At 38.2% G+C, this 25,459-nt stretch overlaps 1 protein-coding gene across 10 annotated transcripts in view; it reads left to right on the top strand.

The window, feature by feature from the left end:
- Positions 1–3,162: 3,162 nt before the first annotated feature.
- The window catches only part of BEGAIN (brain enriched guanylate kinase associated), a 158,572-nt gene continuing 136,275 nt past the window's right edge, over positions 3,163–25,459 (top strand). For 2 of the 10 annotated variants that reach the window (XM_036384214.2, XM_054515208.1), the window contains exons 1-2: positions 3,166–3,293; positions 6,389–6,518. In XM_036384214.2, coding sequence (XP_036240107.1) covers positions 6,468–6,518 — 51 coding nt within the window. In that variant the 5' untranslated portion in view covers positions 3,166–3,293; positions 6,389–6,467. Of the gene's footprint in view, positions 3,294–6,388; positions 6,519–13,073; positions 13,818–25,459 lie in introns of those variants that run through there. The other 8 variants (XM_054515207.1, XM_054515209.1, XM_036384210.2 and 5 more) reach the window with 8 other exon arrangements.

Here is a 25,459-nt window from a genome sequence, read left to right as displayed (position 1 = left end):
CTGGACACTGAACTTTCCAAAGCTCCTATTATTGTTCAGCTGTGACTCTTTTAACATGTTTTACCTGAATTCATTATAGATACAGTTTTCATAGACTCTTAGAAAATACTTGAAGTTTCCTGGCAGTATTTCTGTTGCAATGCCTGTTATTCATCCAAGCTGAACTGCAATGTACTGGAGGATCTAATCCTTGTTCTGTTCGGTGCAATAAAAATATTGTCCACATAAAGTTACCATAAACTGTTGTACAATCAATGACCAACTGAGAGATGGGATTAGTCCTGCCCTAGACTTTTGCTTTTACCTGTTTCCACACCAAATTTACAAATATCTGCTTCATTGGATTCTTTCTCTCACCATTTGAGACATAACCCTCACACTGAATGAATTTTAAAATCAGTTCAAATCCCATGAAAGGCCAAGGCCAAAGACTTCGGTCACATTACTGCTGAAATTCAAAGTTGAGCCTTGACTGTACTTTCTTTCCCTACTGCTGCTGAGGTTATTGTTAGCAATAATTTTACTGAGAAAAGAAGGTGGATTAAAAAAAAAAAAAAACTTCAAAAAGAGAAAGAATGAGTGGTTAAATAGCAGTGTTCTGCAAGATATACTTAGAATCAATCATTTTACTGTTTCCTCAGCCACACCAGTGATCATAAATCCTATATCTTTCTCCAAGCTCAGTGGTTGTGCCAGTCCTTTATCCTGAGAAACTTCATGTGTCCTGTACAGGACTTCACAGTAGGATTTTGGATTCAGGAGAAAACTCTGCTCAAGGGGTTTGTTTGGTACAGCACACCAGCATGTGCAAAAGGAAAAGCAATCCTTGAAGACAAAGAAATGGAAAAGGAGGTAGAAAAAACAGAAGTAATTTGTAGCTCATGAGAGACATTTCGTTTATTGAGGAATTCTTCTGCCTTGACTTACTTTCATTTGGTAACTGGAACTGGAGTTCCGTTGGGTTAATTTGGAATTGACCAATAACATCTGGAAAAACATTTTTCAGCCTAGAAGATTTAGAGATATGCACACAGCACTGACAAGTATTTTTCTCTCTAACCTCCCAGTTGCAGATATGGTAATGGCTAAAGCAAAATCTGCAAATGAAGTCATGTTTTCTCTCATGTCAGCTCAATGAGAAAAAAGTTACATTTTCGTAAGAAATGCAATGGTCTTTCTCCCTTCCTCATACATGGAGGTCCTGACATATAATCACTACACATTTGCATTTTCAAACATGGTTCAAACTCACTAGCCTGCTTCTAGGATACAATGGAGTTTGAGGAGAAGACTTTGTTAGTCAAAAGATCCTGTAATGGAAAAACTGTTCCAGAATTTTCCAATGGCCTCACTGCTCTGGAAAAAAAGCAAAACCAACAAATTAAAAAACAAAAACCAAACCAACATATTAAACCAAACAGTCTCTAAACACCACAAAAGCAAACAGAATAAAGAGAAGACAAACATTTTCCATGTCACCATTGGTTAAAACGAATGGATACAGAAGTAGAGATGCTGTTACAAGATGCCGTGGTTGCAGGAGCCACTCTACTACTGAAGAAACAAGTCATGAGCTACAAACCTCTGCTCTATATCTGCACCTTGCACCAGCTGTTAGAAGCAATGAGTGATAGATTCCAGAACCTTCTTTTGAGTTTTGAATTCAGTGTCAGTCCAGAAGCATTAATCATTGCCTGTCAACAAGCAAGTGTTGACAGCAAGTTGTGTTTTTTTGTGGTGAAAGGAAGATGCTACTGTTAAGTTTGCCCCTGGGATGCTGTGAAGATCTGCCTCCTTGAACAGCCAAGTTGTTTCACATTGTACAGTGACCAAAACTTAATGGGAGCAATAAACCCAAATCTCCTGACAGGTGATAAGTAGCAATTGTAAGGAGAGATTCTGAGCAAGCCCACTCTGGCTGGAATGCATGGTAGGAACTCAAAAGCAGCACTTCAATCACTTCAATAACTGTAGCCAGTTATCCTTCCCTCTCCCCTGACACTTCAGGGTTTTTTGCAAGTCAAGGCATGGGGTATGGCTAAACATTGGCCATCTCCCCACCTCAGGCTGGCAAGGTAATGATGCAGAGTATGGGTAATATCACAGCTCACCTCTGTCTCCTCGTCAGGGGTGAAAGGTCCAGTCTTCTGGGCAAACCAAATCAGCCAAAACCTGACTACTCAGAGGCATTTCCAACTGACAAATACATCAGAAATCTCTCTCTATCCTAAAGCATTCTTGGGCAAAAGACAAAATATGTTTCAAAATGCAGGCCTAAACTTATATATGCAGTGCAATACTGCAGATGCAGATATAATAGACTATTGGACCATGACATACCCTTTTGTGTTGGTCCTTCCATAGACAGGATCCTAAAAAACCATTTAAATACTTTAAATGGTGATATCACTAAAACTTTAAAACTCTGAGTGGTTCTATATATTAAATATACAGATACATGTGAATAATTTTATAACCATAATTACCTCTCTTTATAATTGTAATGGTTTGACATCAATGAAACTCCAAAACTGCATAGTTTTATACAGTAAATATATGGATACATATATTTACTATATATCCATACATATGGATGATTTTATAACCATAATTACATATCTTTATAACTGCATTGGTTTGTGTACACACACAAAAAATATTATGTTTAATAGTCTTTCTCCCAAAATATCAAAGGTGAAACAAAACCCATAGTTTTTCACATTCATGTAATCCCTTTGGGGCAGTTTCTACATTCTTTTCTTCTGGAGCTCTAGCCATAGCATCCAAGCAGCAGGAGAGTAGCAGGTACTGCAGATTGACTGCAGAAACTTGTTCCCTTTTAAGAGAATTCAGTGGATGCTCCAAATGGAAAGATTTTGGCTTAACTTGGTTTCATACCTACATTCACAAACAATGCTGCCTCAATTGCTTTCAGTCTCAAGTGTGCATGACTAACTGATAATTTCCTGCATTTGTGACATTCCATGATCTTGCTTGATGCTGCCAAAGTTTATGACTACACAGAAAAGCAGTGGCAGGTTGAGAGTGAATGACCCCCAGTAAGTTATTTTGAAATTGCCAGACTTTGCTCTGCAAGTTTAGTCTCTCATAGCAACGTGGGCAGCATATTCTGTGCTGGCTTCATCAAAAGAAAACGATTCCGTCTTTCAGTTTAAAAAAAAAGAAAAGCTGTAACTGTTGAAGCAGCATGCACCTAATAAGAGACTTCTAAATCTGGCTCCATCATTTCAGTCTGTGGACTAGCAGAACGGAGCTTGCAGAATCCTTCTCAAGTAAGTATTTCTTTCTCTTTACTGCATGGGTTTTTTGTTGGGTTTTTTTTTAATTTAAAATTCATAACAGGTAGTAAAGAAGTCTTCAGCCTTGAATTAGTGGTGCTGCAATATGACAACTGGATGCCTGCTTTAAATATGAATTAACATGCTCTGTTGTTTCATTTGGCAGACATTACTGTCTTTAAAAGGAAATAGTTAATACATTAAGGTACAAGACAGCAAATTATATAGATGGAGCTTCCTAAAGCTGCAGTGCTGGAAAGCTAATGAAATGATTTATAATTGACTGTCATGATAGGGTTTTTTTAAATTAGTTATATATCTTTTGTTTGCATAATGCACATCATGGAACATGTCTATTTGATCTCATCAAAACTGGAATATGTATTCTGAATATGCTACTGGCTATTAAGTATGAAATTATCAAAATAATTGATATCTTCAAGAAAGGAAATGTTCAGGCAGTGGCATTAATATTAATAAAGTTAATATGTACACATTAAACCTAGCTCAGGTTTGTATTGAATGATGAAGGAAAATACATGCAGTGCATTACTTTGTCTAATTATACAAAGTATTAGTCAAATATTGATAAACCCAACAGAGTATAAATGAAAAAATTGTTTCTATGAGAAACAACAGAAATACATAACAAACAGCCAAAACAAACAGCACTTACTGTAGCATGCTTTCTGCAAGAGTATTTAAACAGCTCTGATGGACATGTCTCTTTAATATAATGAATGAGGTGGGACTATGGCCGTGGAAGGAAAAAAAAATAACAATATTTTGCTTTGTGTTTAAATTGCAAGTGTTGTAATAGAGAGGGGTTAGGAACAGGCAAAGGGCTACTTTTACATTTGGTATGCAAACACACACATATCCAAATACAAACAGACCTTTTTTTATGTTCTTTAGTCATACCTGCTTATCACCAATTCCTATGACATGCAACTCTGATTGCAAACATGCAGGTTTGCAGCCCTCAGCAGAAATATATTATAGCTGCATCTGAGGCATTACAGCACTAGAACCAGTGTTCTGGAAACACTTAGCACAAGCATATACTATACCTCCAAGTAGTATTATTTGTCATAGTTTTTTATGTAGGGAAAATTGTGCTGCAAAAAAATTCACACTGTTTAGTTAACTCCTGCAGAAAACTACATAAATACTTCCCTCCTGCTCAAGTTATCCATCCCTCAACAACCCATGGTAACAGCAGTCAAGCTTAAAATTACCACTTATTAGTATTAAATTACCACTTATTTCTCTCAGTTATTTTCAAATTACTCAGAACAACAAATTTTAAAACATACTTCCATTCCAACTCATTTATATGCAAGGCAAGTTTTTTTTAAGCAAACTTTTTCAGGACATATTGAAGCATGGAACTGGAACAAGCATTTCCTTATTTACTGTGTAACAGACATAGAAGTTTTTGGCAGATTATGTATATGCAGAGATAAAGAACTGAAACAGAGATAACAGAATTACTGTGTTCCAGGTATGGTGAACAGTAATATATCCTTCCTTTTGCAAGCAGCATTAAGCTTCCCAAGGGCCAGCTATGAAGAGCCTAATAAATTAGAAGCCAATAATGGAAAGGTTTATTCTGACATTTCACATCCTTTCCCAAAATCTCAGGAAGACACAGCATAGTAATAACAAGACCAGTAAATAGTGATATTTATGGTACCATCCCCACAAGACTAAAGGAGACATCAGTGAGCAGAAATGCCACGAACAAGCTCAGGCCATTTGCACAGCTGTTACACTTTCTCAACTAGAGGAAGCAGTCCTTGATAAACTATTTCTGAGACAGACTGGGAGGGTGAGGAAGAGACAGAGAACTGCCTTTGGAAAGCCTTCAAAATGGTGGCTTCATGACTGATGGATTGCCCAGGTAAAAAGGCTTATTCCTTCCTTATACTTTGTGATTTCCTAATCCTGCAAAAAACGATCGTAATGAACTCCAACAAACCTAGTACAGGCCTATTGCTCTTATGAAGTCAAAGCCCCTATGTGGGAGGGTCAGGATTTGACCTACTACAAAGAACTGTGAATTTTTGTATTATGCTCTGGAATAATTTGGTCTAACACATAATTCTCTAATTTGGATAAGCTCATTGGATGGGAAAAAAAAAAGAAGAGAGAGAATATCATAGCAACATCTTATTCCTTTGTGGTTTATGCACTTAACAAAGACTTACCTTCCAGTCTTAAACTCCCCACTATGTTTAACATTTAATTAGCAGAATTGCATATTCCTGCAGATATAAAAGAAAGATGACAAGAAAAACACTGGTGCACTGAAAGATCTCTTCAGTACTCCTTGAAGCATCAATGGGAAAGACTTTGGGTAGCCTTAGTTCATCATTTATGTAGTGTTAGATCAGTAAGGAACATTATTTAGCTTCAGAGACAACAAGGTCTTGCAGATTGTGGCATCCAGCATAAATTAGGAATGGATTAAAGTAAAGTAAACTGGTATATAAAATATATTAATTTTAAAATATAACATAATTAATGAGTGGGAAATATTTTCATTCCACCTGAAGAAGAAGGCGCTGTATTTTTATCCTAAGCCTGATTTTGCATGAGAAAATAATTCCATTCCTCTCATTCTTCCTCCCTACTGTCTTAAATTTTCTCATGCTTTTTTCCCCTCTTCTTAATGATGGTAATGATGACAATAATAATGATGATAATAATGATAATAATGATAATAATGATGATAATAATAATAATAATAATAATAATAATAATAATAATAATAATAATAATAATAAAGAGCAAAAAGAGAGAGGAAAATGAGGGAAATGGTGTACCTAATTTGGAAAACCCCATGACACTGCCAGACTTCCTCAAAGAAGGACATGTTTAAAGACTAGGCTCAAGGGATTTGATACTTTCCTAAAATAATACACATTTTCAAGGAGCAGTGGAAGAAACTAAGACTCCTCATCTGTGTATTCTCAGAAGGATCAATTATTTTACATCTTTTCACCAAGCAACTGCAAAGTGAACTGGAGACACAGAATCAGGTGCTAGTGTAATGCAGATGACCTACAGCTCTACCCATCCCACAGCACGGCCACAAAAACGGTACAGCGTGTGAAGAAGAGCTCATGGAGCAGCTGGCTAAAGCAGAAACTGAGCAAGAAAAAGATGATGTTGGCAGAGGATAGAGAGCATTTTGAGGACTCATTCTCAGTCAAGGTACGCAGCCGCGGTTGGTCGCTTAAACACAAATCTGATGTACAACTGTGTTCTGATGTAACTGTTATTCACAGGTGCTATTAACTTCTTCTAGCTAGGAAGATCTGTCTCTCTTGGATGGGGACAAAAATTTATCAGACAGGTGATATCACAAGCTTTTTAGTGCTAAGAAGTTCCAACATGAAGGAAAAGCTGTAGTGTTTATGCTCTTAAGCTTGGCCAAACTAGACCACTAATCCATTCCTCACACTGTAGATTAGCCTCATATAATTTTGTATTCCCCTTTTCCAAGCAGTCCGTTGTCTGGACTATGGATAAATAAAATATCACTAAAAACACTTGGAAAAAAATACAGTCTGCAGCCTCTTTTTTCTGGCTTTTCTCAGAGAGAGTAAAATTTCTCTTTATGGGAGAGAAAAAGGCCTTTGGTAATTAAGGGTAGCCAAATGTCATTAGCTGTTGCCACAAGTGCCTTGTGTATATCTTTGAAAAACTTTAAAGATGTGCACAGTAATGTGTGCCCATGAAGCCATTTTATACTGCTAGGGAGCAGCCAACACAACAGCCAACATCTTTCAACTTGGCTGCTTGCTCAGTAACGGAAGGTGCTCTGACAGGATGATATCGAGTGCAGTAAGGGCCTGTGTCCAATGGAATGTTGTACTGGAACTGAAAAAAAAATGGTATATTAAAACATTTTATGCTTGCATTTTTCTCTTTAATTTTTCATTTATTTTTAAATCTATAAATATAGCTTGAATTTTAGTTGGGTGTCTGTCTCTAATTTTACTGCAGCTGTAGCATTTTCCAGAGACCAGTGGCTCTGTTTTCAGGGTGTTGCAGGATTTATACCAAAAAACCATCTCTTCTCTAATGCTCAGCACTTCTTACAGGCCTATCACAGCTCTTTCTGGTATACAGCCATAAATTAAATGAATCAGACTTATGGATGTTGACAAGAAAGATGACACAGCAATTTGTTGCCTTTAGTTTAGTCACCCTGTAGTTGTAAAACAGATAAATGTTTTACTCATCATGGTGGAGAGGTTGATTAATGAGAATTTAGAGCAATTTAGATCCAGTATATCTTTAGATTTAGATTCAAGGCTGAATGCAGACACTGTCCACCATGCAGATTCCTGCACAGAAACAGAAGTCTCTGTTCTTTGAGACACCACAGTAACTTTTCACCTCCTTTTCATGCCAACAAAACCCACAATTTCTTAAGAATCCAGACTGATTTAATGGTGGCAGTACTGGTCCAGTTTTCTGTTTGTCATACCATGTTACAAATCTACCAACAACTGATAAAGAAAGGAAAAACCCACTTTAACTTGTTCTGATAACAAGTCATGCATTAAAATAAACTGAATTTTCATTCTACTGGTTCTGAAGACAGCTAAATCTTACAGACTCAGAGCAAATGTCTGCTTAAATTCTCCTTAGGGCTGAAACACTTTCAAGCAGAATCTAGTGAGGTAAAAACCAATACATACAACACTGACTACATCTCCACTCCATTTGAAATTTTTGTTCTAAAAGGAAACAGAAATAGTGAAATTGAATTTTTGCTGTGTGAGGCCTAGCATCCTAGAAATAGATAATTATTAACTTGAAAATATGGTAGAATTTCTGGAGAACAACTATATAGAATAATGCTGAGAAGAATTTAAGGAAATGCTGTCTTGATGAGGAAACTGGTGCAGGCAACCTTATATTAAAAGCAAATTTGTATTTGACAACCATTACAGAAAAAAAGAGAAAAGGAAACCATCTGTTGGAAGAAAACCCAGAGAGGAACATCTGCATTATTTAAAGGGGTAAACTGAAGTGCAAAACTGAAAGGTCCATAAAACAGTTCAAAATTAACTGCATTAAGTGTGAAGAGGACTGGATAAGACGTGATAAAATTTTCATTTAAGGCAGGAGGGAAGAGTACATCTGAGCAAGAATGGGCACTGGGAGAGTTGGGATAAAGCTATTTTAAGAGTGAAGTATCTGCTGAGGGATGTACATATCTTTAGGGCAAACTGAGAACTTTGAACAGAATGCTATTCCAACAAATTCTACTGAGTTTGGCCCTGGTGCTTAGGCAATATTTCTGAATAGTTGAAAATTTGAATGAAAACTAGGAATGCAAATACAGGAAATACACATAGTTATAATGGAAAGCTCATTCTTTGCTTCCGCAGGAGCAGCACAGACAATAGTATTATTCATCCAAAATCTTGGAGTCTACTCACTGACTCTAAAAGGCTCTGGAACCAGACTTATTTGCAATAAAAAAAAAAAAAGTCAATACTGTTTAAAAATCAAATTTACTTTTTTGTTTTAATAATAACTTAAAAGTTTCTTATGAATCTCAAAATGTAAAAAACCTTTATACATATTTGGGTTTTTTATTGTAGATAATCTGCTGAAGATATTCTTGCTCATGTATCAAGACGTACTTTTAGATACAGAAAAACTTAGTACTAAAATTGTTGAATATTGTCTACTTTGGCCCAAAAATGATCATATCTTCCAGAGCTCTGCACAAAAAAACTTCTAGTTGTCATAACAACATCCTGCAGCAGATACAAGATAGCTTGTACTCGCTTTTAATACAATTAGCAAAAGTTAGCATCTCCTGAAGATTAAAAAACAGGGATATTATTTAAAAGGGAGGGTGGACCTAATTTTTTTTTTCATTTTTAATTCCCACAAACTTCAGCTATTAACTTAGAATCTTCAGTCAATAGTCTGTAGAAATATTCCATTGCATCAAGTCATATTTGCAGGCAACTCTGTTATGCTCCATGTTTATACAAAATATGCAGATTTCTAATAATGTCTTTGTAAAATGACACTCAGAATATAAAGAAGCCTAAATTTAGAAAAATAGTGATGTTTTCCTAAGGAACAAGTTTACTAGACAAATTCTGGTATGCTTCAATCCTGTCAAATGCAATACTAAGTCATTATGAAAGTCCCATTTAAGCGATGATCTTAACTATCATTCCTTTATTAAGTGTCCCAGATTCAACAATCAGTTTACCAGGAAAGGATCAGTGTGACTCTGTTTATGATTTTATATCAAGACTAAAATAGAATAGAACATCTTAGCCTTTGCAACACACAAAATTACAAACTCTATCCACTTGTGTCCCTAGAAATGTTTCACTTATGAGTGAGTCTTGATGGTACCTGGAGTTGTCCCCTTGATCAGGGTGACATTATGCAAGATTGGGTATCACAGAAATGCACAGAAAAATGCAGTCTTTTCCTAATTTAAAGAATATAGCCCCTTCCTAATTTAAAGGCCAGTTAATGGCAGCTACAGAACAAAGTGCTGGTGTTGATCAAAGGTCAACAAACTAGACAATGGTAGAGCTGCTGATAAAGGCCAATCTTATTTACAGTGAAGTCTCACTTAGGTCAGACAGTTTTCACTTGATTTGCACAGACATGCTGTTTTATTCCAACAATGGTGCCCCACCCTTTCCAGAGTAGGGCAAAATTAATGCACAACTTTTTCTCTTAAGATTATTTTAGTGTTAAGATGACTGGTTTAGAAGAATTTACTAATCTGGCAAGCATCCACCTAGCTGAGGCATATTGTAGTAATAAATAACAGAAGAATTTGAGCTCTCTGAAGTTATTTTTTTCAAGAGTACAGCCCAGACAACTGCAGCAAAGTATTGCTATTCACAGACACACCTGCTTGCATTGGAACAGGAAATTCCCTATATCCACAATGTCTTTAAATTTAAATGTATAAGGCAAAATAACTTGAACACTTCAAAAAATAAGTCACTTTACATATGGAAAATAAATCATGAACATCAATTATTTAAAAAAGTTCAAGATATCAAACATTCAGATTTTTAAGCATATTTTGTTTTAATAGTCAGATTCTCTATTTGTACATGTAATGGAAATAATTTCTGCAGGTCTGCTCATCTCTAGAGAATATTTTGGTGAATTTGCTCAAGAGAGTACACGGAATAGTTACTGTTGCTACAAACTTTGCTAGCACCTGTTCTGACCAAGATTCAAAGTGATTAATGTGAAACGATCTGTATCATTTAAGTAAGAAGAATTATTTCTAATTTTGCAGCTGTGATAACTGTTTTTCTTAATAACCAGGTATGTCTGTGTCATATGTCTAGAGTTATTAAGCAGAAATCACCTGAAAAAAGGGAAGCAGCAGTATAAGCAGTATGACACCCACAAATGTTATGTACCTTACCTAAATTGCCTATAACCATTTATCTATGTCTATACCTACACATATATTTTACTGCTATGCAAATAAAATCTCTCTGAACAAAAGAGCTCTTTTCTGACAATAAAAGAGAATTATATGATCCATTTTTATTGGCTGTGACACAGACCTTTTAAATTCATACCTCAACATTTGCACATAAGCAACGGATAGCTGAATTTATGCTTGTAGTTAACATAGCTTTATTCATATACAAAGGAGCCCAATCTCTCATGAATAAAAAAGCTCTTGTCCAAATAGGTACAAGTCATTACAGGTTCTGGCACAACAGTGAGTCTTTCTTTGTTTCTGAAGCAGGCATTATTAATAAAGTCCATTAAAACTGCAGAACTCACACTTTGCCAAGCTCTTATGGATCTGGAAGGCAAAAGACCTAAGATGGATTAGCGTAGATCCTATGTATTTCAGAATCCTGTTTGCTTCAAAAGCTACATTAAGTTCGTAGAATTCTGTATTGGACATACTGAAAAATCCCTGAATTCTGGCTTTGCAAGAAGAGAGTGGTGTTGTATTGTTGCCTGACTGCATTGAAAAGGTCATGAAAATCTTTTTGTTGACAGTTGAAAGCATTTGCCAGCCCTTTAAAGTGTTAGCATTCCCATTCAAGTGAGAGAGGCATAAATTCATCTAAAACAAGACAGTGTGAGCAAGATTTATGCATTTTCATCCACATTATCTCTGTGATCAGGATAATGTTTGTAGTATGCAATGGAATGGCACAGTCCCATAGAAATATGGAAGCATTTCAAAAAGTAATTCCAGTAAAAGCAATTGATTTCTGATGTGTTAAAAGGATCTTCATGTTCCCCTGTTATTTGCAAAATTAATGTACTTACTATGTTAATTTGAGAGATTTGCAACACTTCAGCAGCTTTTATGAACTATGATTTAAATGAGTGTTGGAATTACCAAAGTGGAGACAATAAATTCTAGGCAGTAAGTAAAGTGCCTTGTAATGAGGGACCTAAATGTCTGCTTCAAAAGCACATGTAACTACATTTCAGCTCAAGCTGCTGTTGACCTGTCAGCTATGCATGATATTTTTAAATGTGCTCTTGTGTTTAAGGGAGGTCACTCAGTTTTCTGCTTGAGTCTCTTCTCTTCTCTTTCTCCACTTGCTGCATTTGACAGTGATGTAAGCAGAGTCTGAATCCAACCACACAAAAAGGGGTAAATCACTTCCTTTCACCCTTATGCTAAAGTAAGGAGATGCAAAAAAACCAAAAAGCACTCTTTCAAATTTATCATTCAGCCATTCCTCTGGTCATTTCCTCTGTCAACACACCATTGGGACACTACAAATATCTACACTGATTTTAAAGTCAGACTATAGTCTTTAATCTCACTTAAACTATTCCTTAGGTTCCTGTATATACAAACCAAAAATAGAATTCTTCACTTTACAGTTCAGACTTGCCTGTCTATAAAGACAGTGAAAAATGAGAAGAACTTCACATACAAGGTACTGAAACAACTTATCTTTACTACTCCAAGCTTATTGACAATGTTGAATTTTGTACCTTTCTTTGGATTCTAACCTTTAAAAATTATTTTGGAATTAAAGTTATGGCAAAAAACAAGCAGGTAGAAAGTGCGAATCATGTTTGGTTTGCTTTTCTAGCAGATCTAGCAGATTTGTCACTAACTTTTTAATAGAACAGCAAACACTAGTAGCATTAGAACAATATAGCATGACCTTCTCTACTATTGGATTTTAAAAAGCCCTGAAACAGAACCAACCCAGACTTTACTTAGTGAGAATTGATCTACATCATGGTAGTTTGATTTCCAGTTCAACAAACAGGGATATATCATATGTTGCTTTGGGTCAATGAAAGCCCATGCTCATCCACTGAACACTCAATACCCTGGAAAATTTGCATGTCCTATAGATTCTGTTCATTAGTATGGTTAATTAAAATGATGAGAATTTGCTATTGAATTAATGATGAAACATATGCATGATTTGGGGTGCATATGGGACAAAATGTGGTGGGTGCATTGTTATGCTTTCCAAAGATACGCCTTTTGTCTTACAAGTTAGAGGAGGATTTATGGGAATCCCTCTTTCAGTGCCAGTATTTGACACACAGACATGAAAGTAAATGGAGTTGCTGTCGAAAGGCTCCATTTCCCCAGTTAAGCCAGAGGGTGCTGTGCCTGGAAGACCAGCCAAGCAAGAGGGGGGTGGCAGGGTGAATGAAGAAAGAGCATGCAGTGCATGCACCACTGCATGTGCACCAGAAGTAGGAACTGATGCAGAGAGGAGCCTCTCTGGAGATTTGACAATGAACAGTTACTCAAAACGCTGCAGCTCCAGTGAGGACAGCTTTGAGTTACAGGGCAGCACAAGGTCAGAAGCTAAAAGCTTTGTTAAAAGCAAAAATAAGGATGAAGGCTATCGACCCCATCGATCAAAGCACTGTCAGAAAGGGGGTGAAAAAACTCACGGACTGGAACACTCTTCCCTGTATCCAGCAGAAGTGGGAAACACAAGCCAAAAGCTCCAGAGGCAGAAGAAGACCCACAAGAAAAGCAGTTCCTCTACATCTGACTTGAGCTTGGTGAGTCAAGGATCATCAAGTTCATTGTCTGTTGTGGAAGAAAAAATAGAAGCTAAACTCAAATTCTCTCAATTTATTAATGAAGTTACTTTCAGAGTGCTTGATCCCATGAGCCTGAGGGCATACCGAGCTGCTAAACTGAAAAATACTTTTCCATCCAGTGTGAGAAGCCTAGATGATTTTCATATTAAGAGAAAGTCTCCTGAAAACTGGAAAGAAAACATTCTAGATGGGAAGACCAATGAAGAAGTAGACTTAGAGACTCTGAGAAGTGACAACATCGTGGCTGGAGCACGACCACACAAATTAGAGAAATCGTTGTCCCTGGATACAAGTCCCTCTCTCAGGTCATTTGATAATGGTGTCTCATGCAGAACAAGACCCGGCTTGCCAGTAGAAATTATGATTTCACAAAGCAAAGGAGTGCCAGCCACAAAATCTGCATCTCTTCCTAGAAGTACAAGCATGGTGAGCTCTCTCAAATATTTTCTTTGGGTGATATATGACAAGGACTTTTGCATTAGCATGACTATTTGAAAAATGTTTCCGTCTTCCTGGGTGGGCTCTTACCATGTAAACAAATTTTTCTCAAGGGTGGGAACAAAAAGGGAATGTTTATTTTTAGTAGCTCAAGAAATCAGCTGTAGAAGGTATGGGAGGAAGGAAAAACAGAATAAAATTCCTTAATCCTTTTAGTTTGATGTCTGGAAGATGGCTTTACAAGGTCAAACAAGAAGGTTATTCCTGCACTGCAATGAAGCATGTGTATAATCAGGTCAGCTTGATATCAGCAGTCAAGGCACCCTCAGAAAAGGGTGAAGAGAGCACTGTGGCAGACCACTCAGGTATTCAAGGTCACTAGTTTAGAACTTGCTCAGGTATCTCTACACCAAACAAGAATGCTCAGTTAGTGTGTTTAAATACTACTGAGGGTTCTGACCTCCCAAAAGTGTTACGAATGTTTGTGTGTCTGGAATTAATACATATCAGTTAATACATTTATACATATCAGTCGATAATTTCTATTTTGATGTGCTAAAAACAACCCAAGCAAAACCTTAAGAATTGAAAAAAACAAAACAAAACAAAAAAGGCTGAAGCTTTCTTCTATGGTCTGGTAAAAAATATTTATGTTTTTAATTTTTTCTTATGAGATTCTTTCTTTGGATGAGGAAGAGGTATTTGTGCCTGTGAAGGAGAGCAAAGGGAAATTGTTGTTTGCTAGCATGGCACAGTCTGGAATCCTGAACTGCCAAACCTTGCACTGATATAATATGTTGGTATGTCTCCAGAGTAGTATTTGCAATTCCACTAAAACAATAAAGGTCCAGGAACTATTGCTTAAGACTATACACATGTACACTGATGTTGCTAAACTGGGAGCTATTACAACTGCATTATTCTTTAAAAACTCTATTCAATTTAAAAACAAAGAAACAAAAAGTTATTTCATTTCACAGAGGACTGCAGCAAATAGGAAAACATCCCAGTCTTAAGAATTTGATTCAAACTTCAGCAACCTGAGCTTAGGATTTTATGTCCTTGGATGTTTTAATTGCCATCTATCAAAGTTATCTGGAGGGAGAAGAGGGGAAAGGTAACGAAACAGAGAGAATTTGCACACTGTGTTGTGTCACAGCTCCACAATGAAAGCTGTCCTACAAAGGGCTGAAGAGGCTTCAGTCTGAGCCCATGGCAGGATATGCTGTTTTCAAATTTCAATTAAGCATGTCAGAGCATCTTTTCCAGTGGACTTGATTATATGTGCAGATTGAAACTTCCAACCGATTGAGTGCTGACTGACTGAGCGCTGCCAGTGCTCTGTAATTCCACACAGTTAGTGTAGGCATCAGCCTGCTCCAGCTGAAGAATCAGTCTGCTCTAAACCTAGTCACTTAAATTAAACACAGTATTTACCTGACATTTTACCTCAACAAACAATGCCTCCAACTGCAGAGCTTAACATGAGAACATAAAGGAGTGGCAGGGCAAAATACAAGAGCAAAACATGTTCAGCCTCATCTACAGATTTATGTCTCCTACACGCAAAAAACTTTGACTTCAGTCTAATTTATTTAGTGCCAAGTCCTCACATGAAGCATGCCTAGCAAGGAGCAAAAGGATAACTGTATAGCCTTGGGTGTCATTATTGTAAAGATACTTTAGAGGTTCTTGGTTATATAATGTTCATTTGAATGCTCATAGAGAACATTGCTTAACTGTTCCATGTTTTAGTTGCCAAGTTATTATTCGTGTGCTGAAGATAATCTCTGAGAGAAAGAAATTATAAGATTACATTGATTTAAATATAAAAACTGGATAGTAGAGGTATAAGAACACATCCTGAAGAGCATGAAAGAACATGCCTGAAAGTTTGAGATTAAAAAAGCTGCACCTAATAAAAAAAGTGTGACTCAGAAGATGAATGCTGTGACATTGCCTCCTGTCTCTTCTGTTTTCTGAAGACCCCTGAGGTGTCCACAACTGCCTCTGTGCTACTGTTGATTGGATCCAGACCCACTAAAGTGATTTTCAACTTTTAGACTTCTCAGAACTGGTCAAAATGTTCCATTTCTGCAGCAAGTGCTTACTGCTTTGCAAACAGCGGCTGCTGAAATGAAATCTCACAAAAAACCCAACAGTCACTGTAGAGTTATGCAGAGGAATTTCTGGACAGCTAGCAGAAAAAAAAAAAAAAAAAAAAAAAGATGCTTCCTTTTGTAACTGAAGTTAAGGGGAATTGTGATAGGATAGGTAGAAAGCAATTCCAAAATACAATGGACATGACCTTGGTGTGGTCTAAATATTTTAGTAAGCTGGTCAGCAGGATAAAATAATTTTTCATTTCTATGTATTGATCTAAATTTGAAGTCACTGGACAAACAAGCAGGAAAGGAAAATGATAAATTAAATGAAAGCAAACCTCTGAATCCACACCAATGTAGTGGAAGGGGTGCAACTCGAGACTATGTCATACTTCCAGACTGAAATGATATGACCAGTCCAGTGGGCTGAAAAATGCAGGAAATGTCTGAAAAGGGTTGTGCACAATGGAAAGTTTCTAAGAACTTGAAAGGCATGCTTGTCAGACTCTGTCAAAGGACAGATCAATACAGAGAGAAATGTGGATGGATCCAAACAATACATATTTTTTTCTTAGGGTATGTTTCAAAGAAAACCACGTATGAAAGGCCTGTGTCTTTTAATACATATTTTATCTCAAATACATTTGTTCCAAGTAACCAGTACCTTCAGGAAAGCTTTATATACCACTATTACTCTTCCAAGAAGAAAATACAGGTTAAAATTTAATTCTTAAATAATCATACAGGAGTGTGACTTCAGACCTGTGTAAGTCTGCAGCACCTTAGGATTTGAATCAACCTGAAAATTACATTTCAGTAACTTCAGGAATACGTGAATGAGTATCAAATTTCCAGCTATGTCTCATATTTACATACCTACTTTTACCTACACAAGGAACCATATAACACAACATTAGACACTGACTTTTCTTGGTCATTGGAAATCAATTTCTTTCTTAGAAGAGCTGTATCTTTCCATCTTACATTTAACTGCTGGTAGTACACATTCTGTGTGCGAGAGGTCTTAGAAACAATTTTTGACCTCACCATTGCAGCTATGTGTATACATACCCTCAGGAATTGCGCATTTCTCATCTAAGAACATTTATTTTTATCATACAAAATAAATACAAGCAAACCTGATCAATACAAATGACTTACTAATCTGCAGAGGCTATCTTAGAAAACAAGCTTGGGTAGGATAATGTCATTTCTACATTTTGAAGTTAAGACTTCACATACTGTAAACTAAGACGGAATGAGGCTGGTGGTGAGAGGCAGAAACTTGGCCATGCTCCACATGAATTTACCATGCTTATGGAGCCATATACTCCTCATAATCCTCATAATCATTCCCTAGACACCCTAATATATTTGGATCACAGAATATTCTGAGTTGGAAGGGATCCACAAGGATTATCAAGTCCAGCTCTTGAGTGAAGGCTCACACAGGGATCAAACCTGTAACCTTGGCATTCTTAGCACCAGGCTCTAGCCAACTGAGCTAAGAATGTTAAGGAGTGGAAGGGACCTTAAAGGCCATCTAGTCCCAGTCCCCCCCTCCATGGGCAGGGACACCTTTCACTAAACCACATTGCTCAAGACCTTGCCCAGCCAGGCCTTGAACACTGCCAGGGTTGAGGCATTGACAGCCTCCCTGGGCAACCTGTTCCAGTGTCTCACCACCCTCACAGTGAAGAAGTTGTTCCTAATATCTAAAATAAATTTCCACTCTCTTGGTTTGTACCTTGTATTCCATGTACTATCACTGCAGTTCACAATGAGTCCCTCTCCAGCTTTCCTGTAGCCCCTTCAGTTGCTGTAAGGTGGCTGTGAGCTCTCCATGCAACCTTCTCTTCTCCAGGCTAAACAGCACCGGTTTCCCCAGCCTGTCTTTGTAGAAAAGGGTGCTCCAGTCCTTTTTTCATCTTCATGGCCCCCTCTGGACTAGTTCCAACAGTTCTATGTTCTTGTTATGGGCACAGCAGAGCTGGATGCAGCACTCTGGTGGGGTCCCACAAGGGCAGAACAGAGGGGCAGAATCCCCTCCTTGACCTGCTGTCCACACTCCTCTGGATGCAGCTCAGGACATGGTTGTTTTTCTGGGCTGTGAGCACACTTTGCCAGCTCATATTTTTTATCAGCCATGACCCCAAAGCCTTTCTCACAGGGCTGCTCTCAATCAGTTCTCTGCCCAGCCTGCAGGTGTGCCTGGGATTGCTCTGATCCAGATGTAGGACCTTGCATTTCACTTTTCTGAACTTCAAGTCTGAGAATGATTTACTGGGCCTGGAAAACTGCACCAGTGAATACAGATGCAATGGTAATTGCTTATTTCCTAGGCATCACCTGGCTCAGACTGGTGCTTCAGCCACCTGGAGAGTCACTGTGCTGTCGTACTCCCTCCTGTGTGATTTAGTCTCAAGGGCCAAACTTTGACCCCATATAGGCAATTCAATTCCCTCCTGTAGCCTTAGGAAAACCAGCTGAAAACAAAGTATTCATTCTTACTCTGATTTCAAGCAATGTATGCCCTAAAGGATTTAATTTCTATAGCCCTTGAGACAGAAGGGGGCAATTGCCTCCTTCAAAGGATGACATCTTTATAAAATGCAGATGAAGGTAGAATAACACCCTTTTTCATTCCTCTCACAAGAAATCATTATTACAATAGCTATTGTAAAGAAGAAATACAACCAGAGTAGACATTTACATAGGATATTGAGAAGATTCAAAGATTCATGTTTATCTCTAATCCAGGTAGGCTGCTTAATTCCTAAGGAGCCCTGTAGGTAGCCACTGAAGCACAGTGTCACAGACATTAACAAAAACAAGGAAAATTTTATTAATTGCTGCTCTATTACTATTTGTTGTCCGCGAGGATTCCTGCTGTTCATTATCTCTTGCAAGACAAATGTCTGAGCACAGGGATGGCTTCCTGAAGGTGCACAAGCATCTTTAGAAATCACAGCCTCACACACCTGAACTTCACAGGCATGAAGAGGTTTGATCCCCACATGCTCCATTCTCTTAAGAGTTGAACTCAAAGGTCCTTGTTCCCTTCCAACTCAGAATACTCTGTGAAAACTAGAAAATGTGTAAGCATACAGATTTTCAGAGGAAGACTGTCATGCAAAAGCTGTGGTAGAATTCCACAGCAGTAGAAAATGCCACCAATCTGCCATTCTAAAGGAAAGTTTCTAGGGCAGTTTCTAGGTTCTCATTTTCTAGGGCACCTGAGTACTAACAGAATCTTGCTGAAAGAGCAGACAAGATTTTGTTGCTCTAGGTCAAAGCTCTTTTGTACAAGGTTTTGAGTCCTCTTTCAGCCCTTCCAGCCTACCACCATGATGTAAAAATAGGCATTTGCTTTGTCCTTGGATGAATACCAAATCTTTCATTTCTATTTACAGTACAGTGATGTTTACAAGTAAGATTTGGGTCCAAATGCATTGTAATGGAAAGTATATATTGTTTCACTGACTCATGCATTCAATATGCTAAAAAATAAATAGTAAGAGGGGGGACCAGAAGGAAAGGGTAATGAGGTGCTTTGCCCAGGTCAGGGATCAAGCCAGCAGCCAAATACCTGAAAACTCTTCCAGTGTCCTACTTTCTGGTCTGTTCCTGCTCTTCCAGACAGGTGGGTCAATGTTGAACTACCCTCAATAGCTGATATAGTGAAGCTGTGGTATCTCTAGGCTATCAGAGGAAAGTAAAAAAGTGAACTACATCAGATGTTTCAGTTCTTTAGCATGATATCTACATGCCAAGGCATATAATTAGGGCCCTTTATGAGTCTCATAGAGCAGTGAAAAATGTCACACGGCCACCTTTCCTGACATCCTGGCCTCTTTCTTGCCATGGTATTCCACATGACACTGCACAGTTTGTTCCCCTCTGCTTTGCAAATTGGAGGTGACCGTCAGGTCATCAGTAGCCTAAATTTTTTTTGTCAAAATGGGTATTAAAATAGATGGTTTAATTCTTTTAACATAATCTTGATTGACAGGAGATGGTGCTCACTTCTTTTCACCATTCAGAGATACCAGGCAAATACAACAATTTTAAGACTTACTAGTTTAAACTCATTATTATATGAAGTGAGCATAGCCACTGAACTGCAAGCAACACACACCTTAACAACTTCACTGTTATTTTTCCTGCATCTGCAGATTCCTGAAAGCAGTCCCTGTGTCTGGCAATACTGAAAAAGAATCTCAGGTCCTCACAATTGCATATGGGTGTGGAAAGACAAATACTAAATCTTTAATTATGTGGAGCTGCTGTTCCTTGGTACTTCCAAGGATTTCTATTGCATCATTATAACTTCTCTCCTCTGATACCAACACTGCTTTCCTATACACCACCCTTATGAAATGATCACTCTGGGTATAGTAGTAATGAGTAGCATTGCAAAAGTATACACCAGTGTGTACACCTGGAGCTTCCAGGGTAGGTAAATTAGCTCTCTTAAAAATTAAGAGATATTTCCTCCAAAGAGCAGCTATCCCTGGATAACTGTAGTAAAACAGTTATAACACCTCATAAGTGTTAGGCAGCCAAATAGTCTAAGCTATAAAATCTGATGGCCAAAGGAAATGGTAGTACCTTCTGAGCTCATTTCATCTGAAATCACAAACAAATCTCATTTTCCACCAATTAAGTTATCTCAAATATTTTCTAGTCTCTGAGAAGACTTAGCCATGTTAGGCTTGAAGCATGCAATAGTATTAGTTGTGCCAGCAGCAGCCAAGAAGGGGCAAGATGTAGCTCAGCAAAAACTAACAGTCAAAGTATTTAACCAGCTTCACCAGTTAAGTGCAGAGTGCTGGATCCTCTCTCTAATTTCCTTTTTTTTTCCATTACATTTATGGTTTGGTCACAAGATGTGGAAGCCAAGCAGGCCATGTGCAATTTCATCCACAGTTAACACCTCTTGTCCCAGTACTGTGGCGCTGACTCCTTTTCCCAGAGCTGAGGAGCGCAGCAGCCTTGTACTGTAGGAGAGATCAGCATAATGTTTTTAGAGCAGCAGATGTGACATCGTTTTACAAGCAACAGAACGAGCAGATGGTGTTTAGAGAGTTCTCCTTGCCTGCTCCAAAACACCTCCGTTGGGTCACTAATGGAGCCTTGGTCTCGTCGAGCACTGCGCAAAGCTACAGCGCTCCCAGGATGACGCATGTGGTCATTTACAGCTTCCCAGCTCATCAAATACAAATTAGATCAAAATCTTCCTCACAGAGCACAGACATCTACAAGCCATTGCTCAAAAGAATAAGCTATTTATTCAAGACAGGCTAAAATAGACAGTCTGAGCTGCTTCCCAATAACAAGAATGTGTTTTCAATGACATTAAGTGTTTCACCATGAAGTTTTTTATAGTTAGGGTTTTTAATTCAGTTGTCCTCCCCTTTCTGCCCTCTCACCCCTTCTTTTTTAGAGAAGGAGAGCAGCAAGTGAGTCAGGAGGGAGATATTTGTATAAAGGGAAAAAAAAAACCAAACAATGGTGAATTCCTACACAGGATTCAGAGCTCCAACCAGAAAACAAAATCATTTTCCAGCCAAAGTTACTATTTGCCTTCAGAGGGGCAACTATTCAGACAGAGAAAAATCTAAGTCCATGCAGTTCCCATTGATTTTAAGATATTACGGCACATGTAACAGGAAAGCAAAACTTGCAATCAGAAATGTTTAGTGTTCCTTTCCCAGTGATTTTTGTTAACGTGACTTTTCCCCTTCCTTTGAGTTTGAAAAACACTCCTCAATTGTACTCTTTATCTTTGAATGCCTTTAGATAGAAATGGTACTTTCAGAGTACTGGAAGCTACAACAGCCTTAGGACAATTAGCATAAGCAGAGATGCCTGAAAACTGCAAAGCCAGGCAAGGGAAGGTGAAAGAGCAAGAGGTTGAAAAGATTAATAGATCTCTCTTTTCTGGTCCAGCTTTGGTCTACAACTGTTATTTATGACAAAGATTTTAAATGTGCTTCGACTCATTTTTCATTTCTTCCTTCATCCAGCAGCCTGTGTTTGTCATGTTTGCAAAATGTGGGGTTTTGCCCTGCCATAGCATGGCTGTGGTAGATCATAAAAGCAAAGACCTGGGTGCGCAGCGACTCTCTCATACAGCCATATGCAATACTTAACATAAGCATTTTCCTGGTCCGTGTAGTTAAAATCTCTGAACTCTACCAAGAAAAGATCAAAGTGCAAGGCACTGCCCAGAGCCAGAGGTTGCTCTGATTTAATTTTCAGTTGTTAGGGACTGATATTTTTTTCCCAGTCATCGAAAGGTTTTCAGCTCTATTAAAATTCTGCTCAGTGATGTACTGCATGCAATTAATAGAAACATAGATGTAACTTTGCTCCAGCACTCCCACTGTGTTCTGACATCTAACTGGAGTAAAATAAAAGTTTACTTATTAATATGAACCCACCACAGCAAGCATTTTGGGGACAGAAAAGAGGGAATCAGAATTACATTAATCTGCTAAAGCTGCATTTGCATTACTCTGTTTCCTCTGTAGGCTTGGTGAGCCATGGGTTTTGGTCTCCCATCAGAAAACATAATATTAAAACTTTGATCCCAACAAATTCAAAGAACATAAACTTTTATGAATTATAGGGTGGTTTAAAAGGATTTTGTACTAAATGTGGGTCCTATAAATTAAGCCTAGCTGCCCCAATAGCGTAACTCATGTCTCAGAATATCAGGAACTTTAGGCTTTGACCTCAGGTCAAAGGAGGAGAAGAAGGAAAAGAAGGAGAAGAAGGACCCATTTGGGAATTTTATATTTATAAAATATATATTTTTTCGTAAAGCTGAAAAAAATGGTATTTTCACTGACTAGCAGAAGCATTTGTTTCAATCACTTCCTCTTTGCAAAGCAGCTTAAATTTGACCTTCTTAGATGAAACTCTTCAGTGCCAGGAGGTTTAGGTGACAGGAAAAGACATCTTGTGGATAAGGAAGAAGTAGATGCCATAAATCTTGAGTTTAAAACATGATATTCTCAAAATTAAGCTGGGAAGATAAGGGGGGAAATATTAAAAGGTAGAGGCAAAACTGATAGGAAAGTCTTATTGAGAGATAAGTTCATGATCCTTAGTTGTGACCAGGGTCTCAGGGGTACCAAAACTATTTGCTATTAGCAAGCAGTGCCTTTCTTTTGAGATACCATTGCTTTCTATCAACAGAGAGTAAATAAAACATGTAATTCTGATTCTTTATCTGAGTTGGAATCTACAGTAGTGTGTTTATGCCCCTGTGTAATACTCTTGAGAGGATGCTTTTGAAATTCCAAAAATGCTGATTTCCCAAAAGTAAGCAGCTATTTATCAAGTTTAAAGAAACCTTTCCTGTATTGAAATTCACTCTCAGTTGAAAAGCCTTCAAGTGTTTTGGTTTTTTTTCTGTGTCACAGTTATTCAGTACCTTGAATGGACAAAAATTGTTTAAAGATCCCACAGTTGTCTCCATCTCTCAAATCAGCAGTGTATCTACATCCAACTCCTTTTCCTTTTTCACTACCAAAAGGGAATTTCCAAACCTTCTTCAGAACTTAACAGTGAAAGAACCCAAGGGAGCTGGATACACCAGTGTTGGAGCACCTCTTGCTGACAACTAGCTCCTAGACTAGTCTGCAGAGCCTCTTGTGACACTGTTGGCCAACAGCTCTCAATTTCTGGCAGTAAATTCAATACCTGCAAAGACAAACTAAAATTATTCAAATCACATCTGTATCTGTCAAGCTTATGAGCTGTTCGCATTAATATTTGATGTTAGCTGGGCAAGAATGATCAGGGATATGGCAGTCTCAGCCCTCTGCTCCCTGCTTGGATAGAGAGAGAATTTTAAACAAAAGAGAATGAGGAATAAATACCAGGCCTGTTCACTTGCTCTCTTAAAAATTAAGAGGTATTTCCTCCAAAGAGCAGCTATCCCTGGATAACTGCAGTAAAAAACCTGCTGTGTGAACATGGCTAAAATGAGCAGCTATTGAGGATTCCAAAGCTGGTTCACAACCACTTATTTCTCCAGCAGCCAGCCAGACCTTGGCTCTGCTTGCGATGCTGCGCAGTGCTGCAAGGGGAGCACCAGACACATCCTATTTCTGGAGAGTCAGGGCTGATTCACAGGCTTGCAAGGGGAAAACTGGGAGTGCTGGTAAGAGAGCAAACTGTTCAGAGGAGCAGCAGTCAGAGGCTGGAGGGCATGAGCAGAATTTGGTGACACTGGAAGGTGCCCAGGACACGGGGCTGGAGCTGTCCCTGGTACCCGTGGCTGACCCAGCAGAGCCAGGGGAGTCCCCAGCCCCACAATGGGATGCCAAGGGAGCAGAGATGGAGGCAGTGCTGTGCCAAGAACTCCCCTCCTGCCACTCCCACCCAGTCAATCCCCAAGCAGCAGTAGAAGATAAAATATTGCCCAATTATCATAAGGAGGAAACAGAACCACCATATTGCAACCCATGCAAAGCAAAACGGAGTTACTCATGGAGTAACAAATGGCTAACAAATGTACATGGAGTTGTATATTTAATAAATTGCTAACAAAAACCTCCTAAAATTAACTTCACAAGTGCCTATATTCACCAGCAAAATTCAGAAAAGACCCTTCATTTTCCCTGGATAAACCTGTCTTCTCTTCCTTCCTTTTGTGATGTTGTAGGAAAACAAAATGGAAGCTAAACCAGTCAGCAGTTCCGTGAGGGAAGTGTACAGTCCATTGTAATCAATGCAGTTAATTAAAAATACAATTAAAACAGAATCAGTCATGAGAATTGGAACACAATAAATAATTAAAACAAAATTAGTTTGGCTCTTTTGTTGAGCCACTCAGTCCCCAGTTAAAAATAAATGGCTACAAAAAGCTACAATGGCTACACTGATAGCTACAAAAGTAGACCTTTGCAGCCCCAAGTTCTTCTAGTGTTAAGGTGGAAGTGCATAAGATCTTCCCCCCCTTCCCCTTTCTCTACACACCTTCCACAAGCAATCTGCCATTCAACTCCTAGTGCTGCAAAATTGGGATCTGGTCTGAGGTGTTGCAAATACAGTGCAGAAAAGCAGCATATGGTAGTAGAAAATAACAAAATGCCTGTTAATTATTGCAACCAAACATGAAACATTTCCTACAGCAGGAGGGAAGCTGTTGGCAAATTATTATTTATGCGTTTATTTATGTTGGAAATAGGCAAGGGCAGAAAGAAGTGAGATTGTTCCACTCACAAGCTACTGGCAGCTTTTTTGTATCATATTGCTCATAATCGTTCTGGAGTGTAGAAACTAACATTGCAGGAAGCAACCTAGGAAGGAAAGAGGCTTTGTTCTTCAACCACCAGGCCTTCAGAACAAGTGTTGGGTACTAACGTAGCTAATGTCTCATTTCTGAGCTCAGGTCTGCAGGAATTCCATTTACAGGTGATTGCATCTCTGACTGATATTACCCCAGCAGTGTTGCAGCTCTATAAATTGTGTATTGACAGCTCTGGTTGGTTTCCTGCTTTTCTTGTA

This window comes from Molothrus ater, chromosome 6 (assembly GCF_012460135.2).
Source record: "Molothrus ater isolate BHLD 08-10-18 breed brown headed cowbird chromosome 6, BPBGC_Mater_1.1, whole genome shotgun sequence".
Classification (NCBI taxonomy): Eukaryota; Metazoa; Chordata; class Aves; order Passeriformes; family Icteridae; genus Molothrus; species Molothrus ater.
Note: the sequence above shows the minus strand (reverse complement) of the source record. Positions and strands in the feature narration are given on the sequence as shown.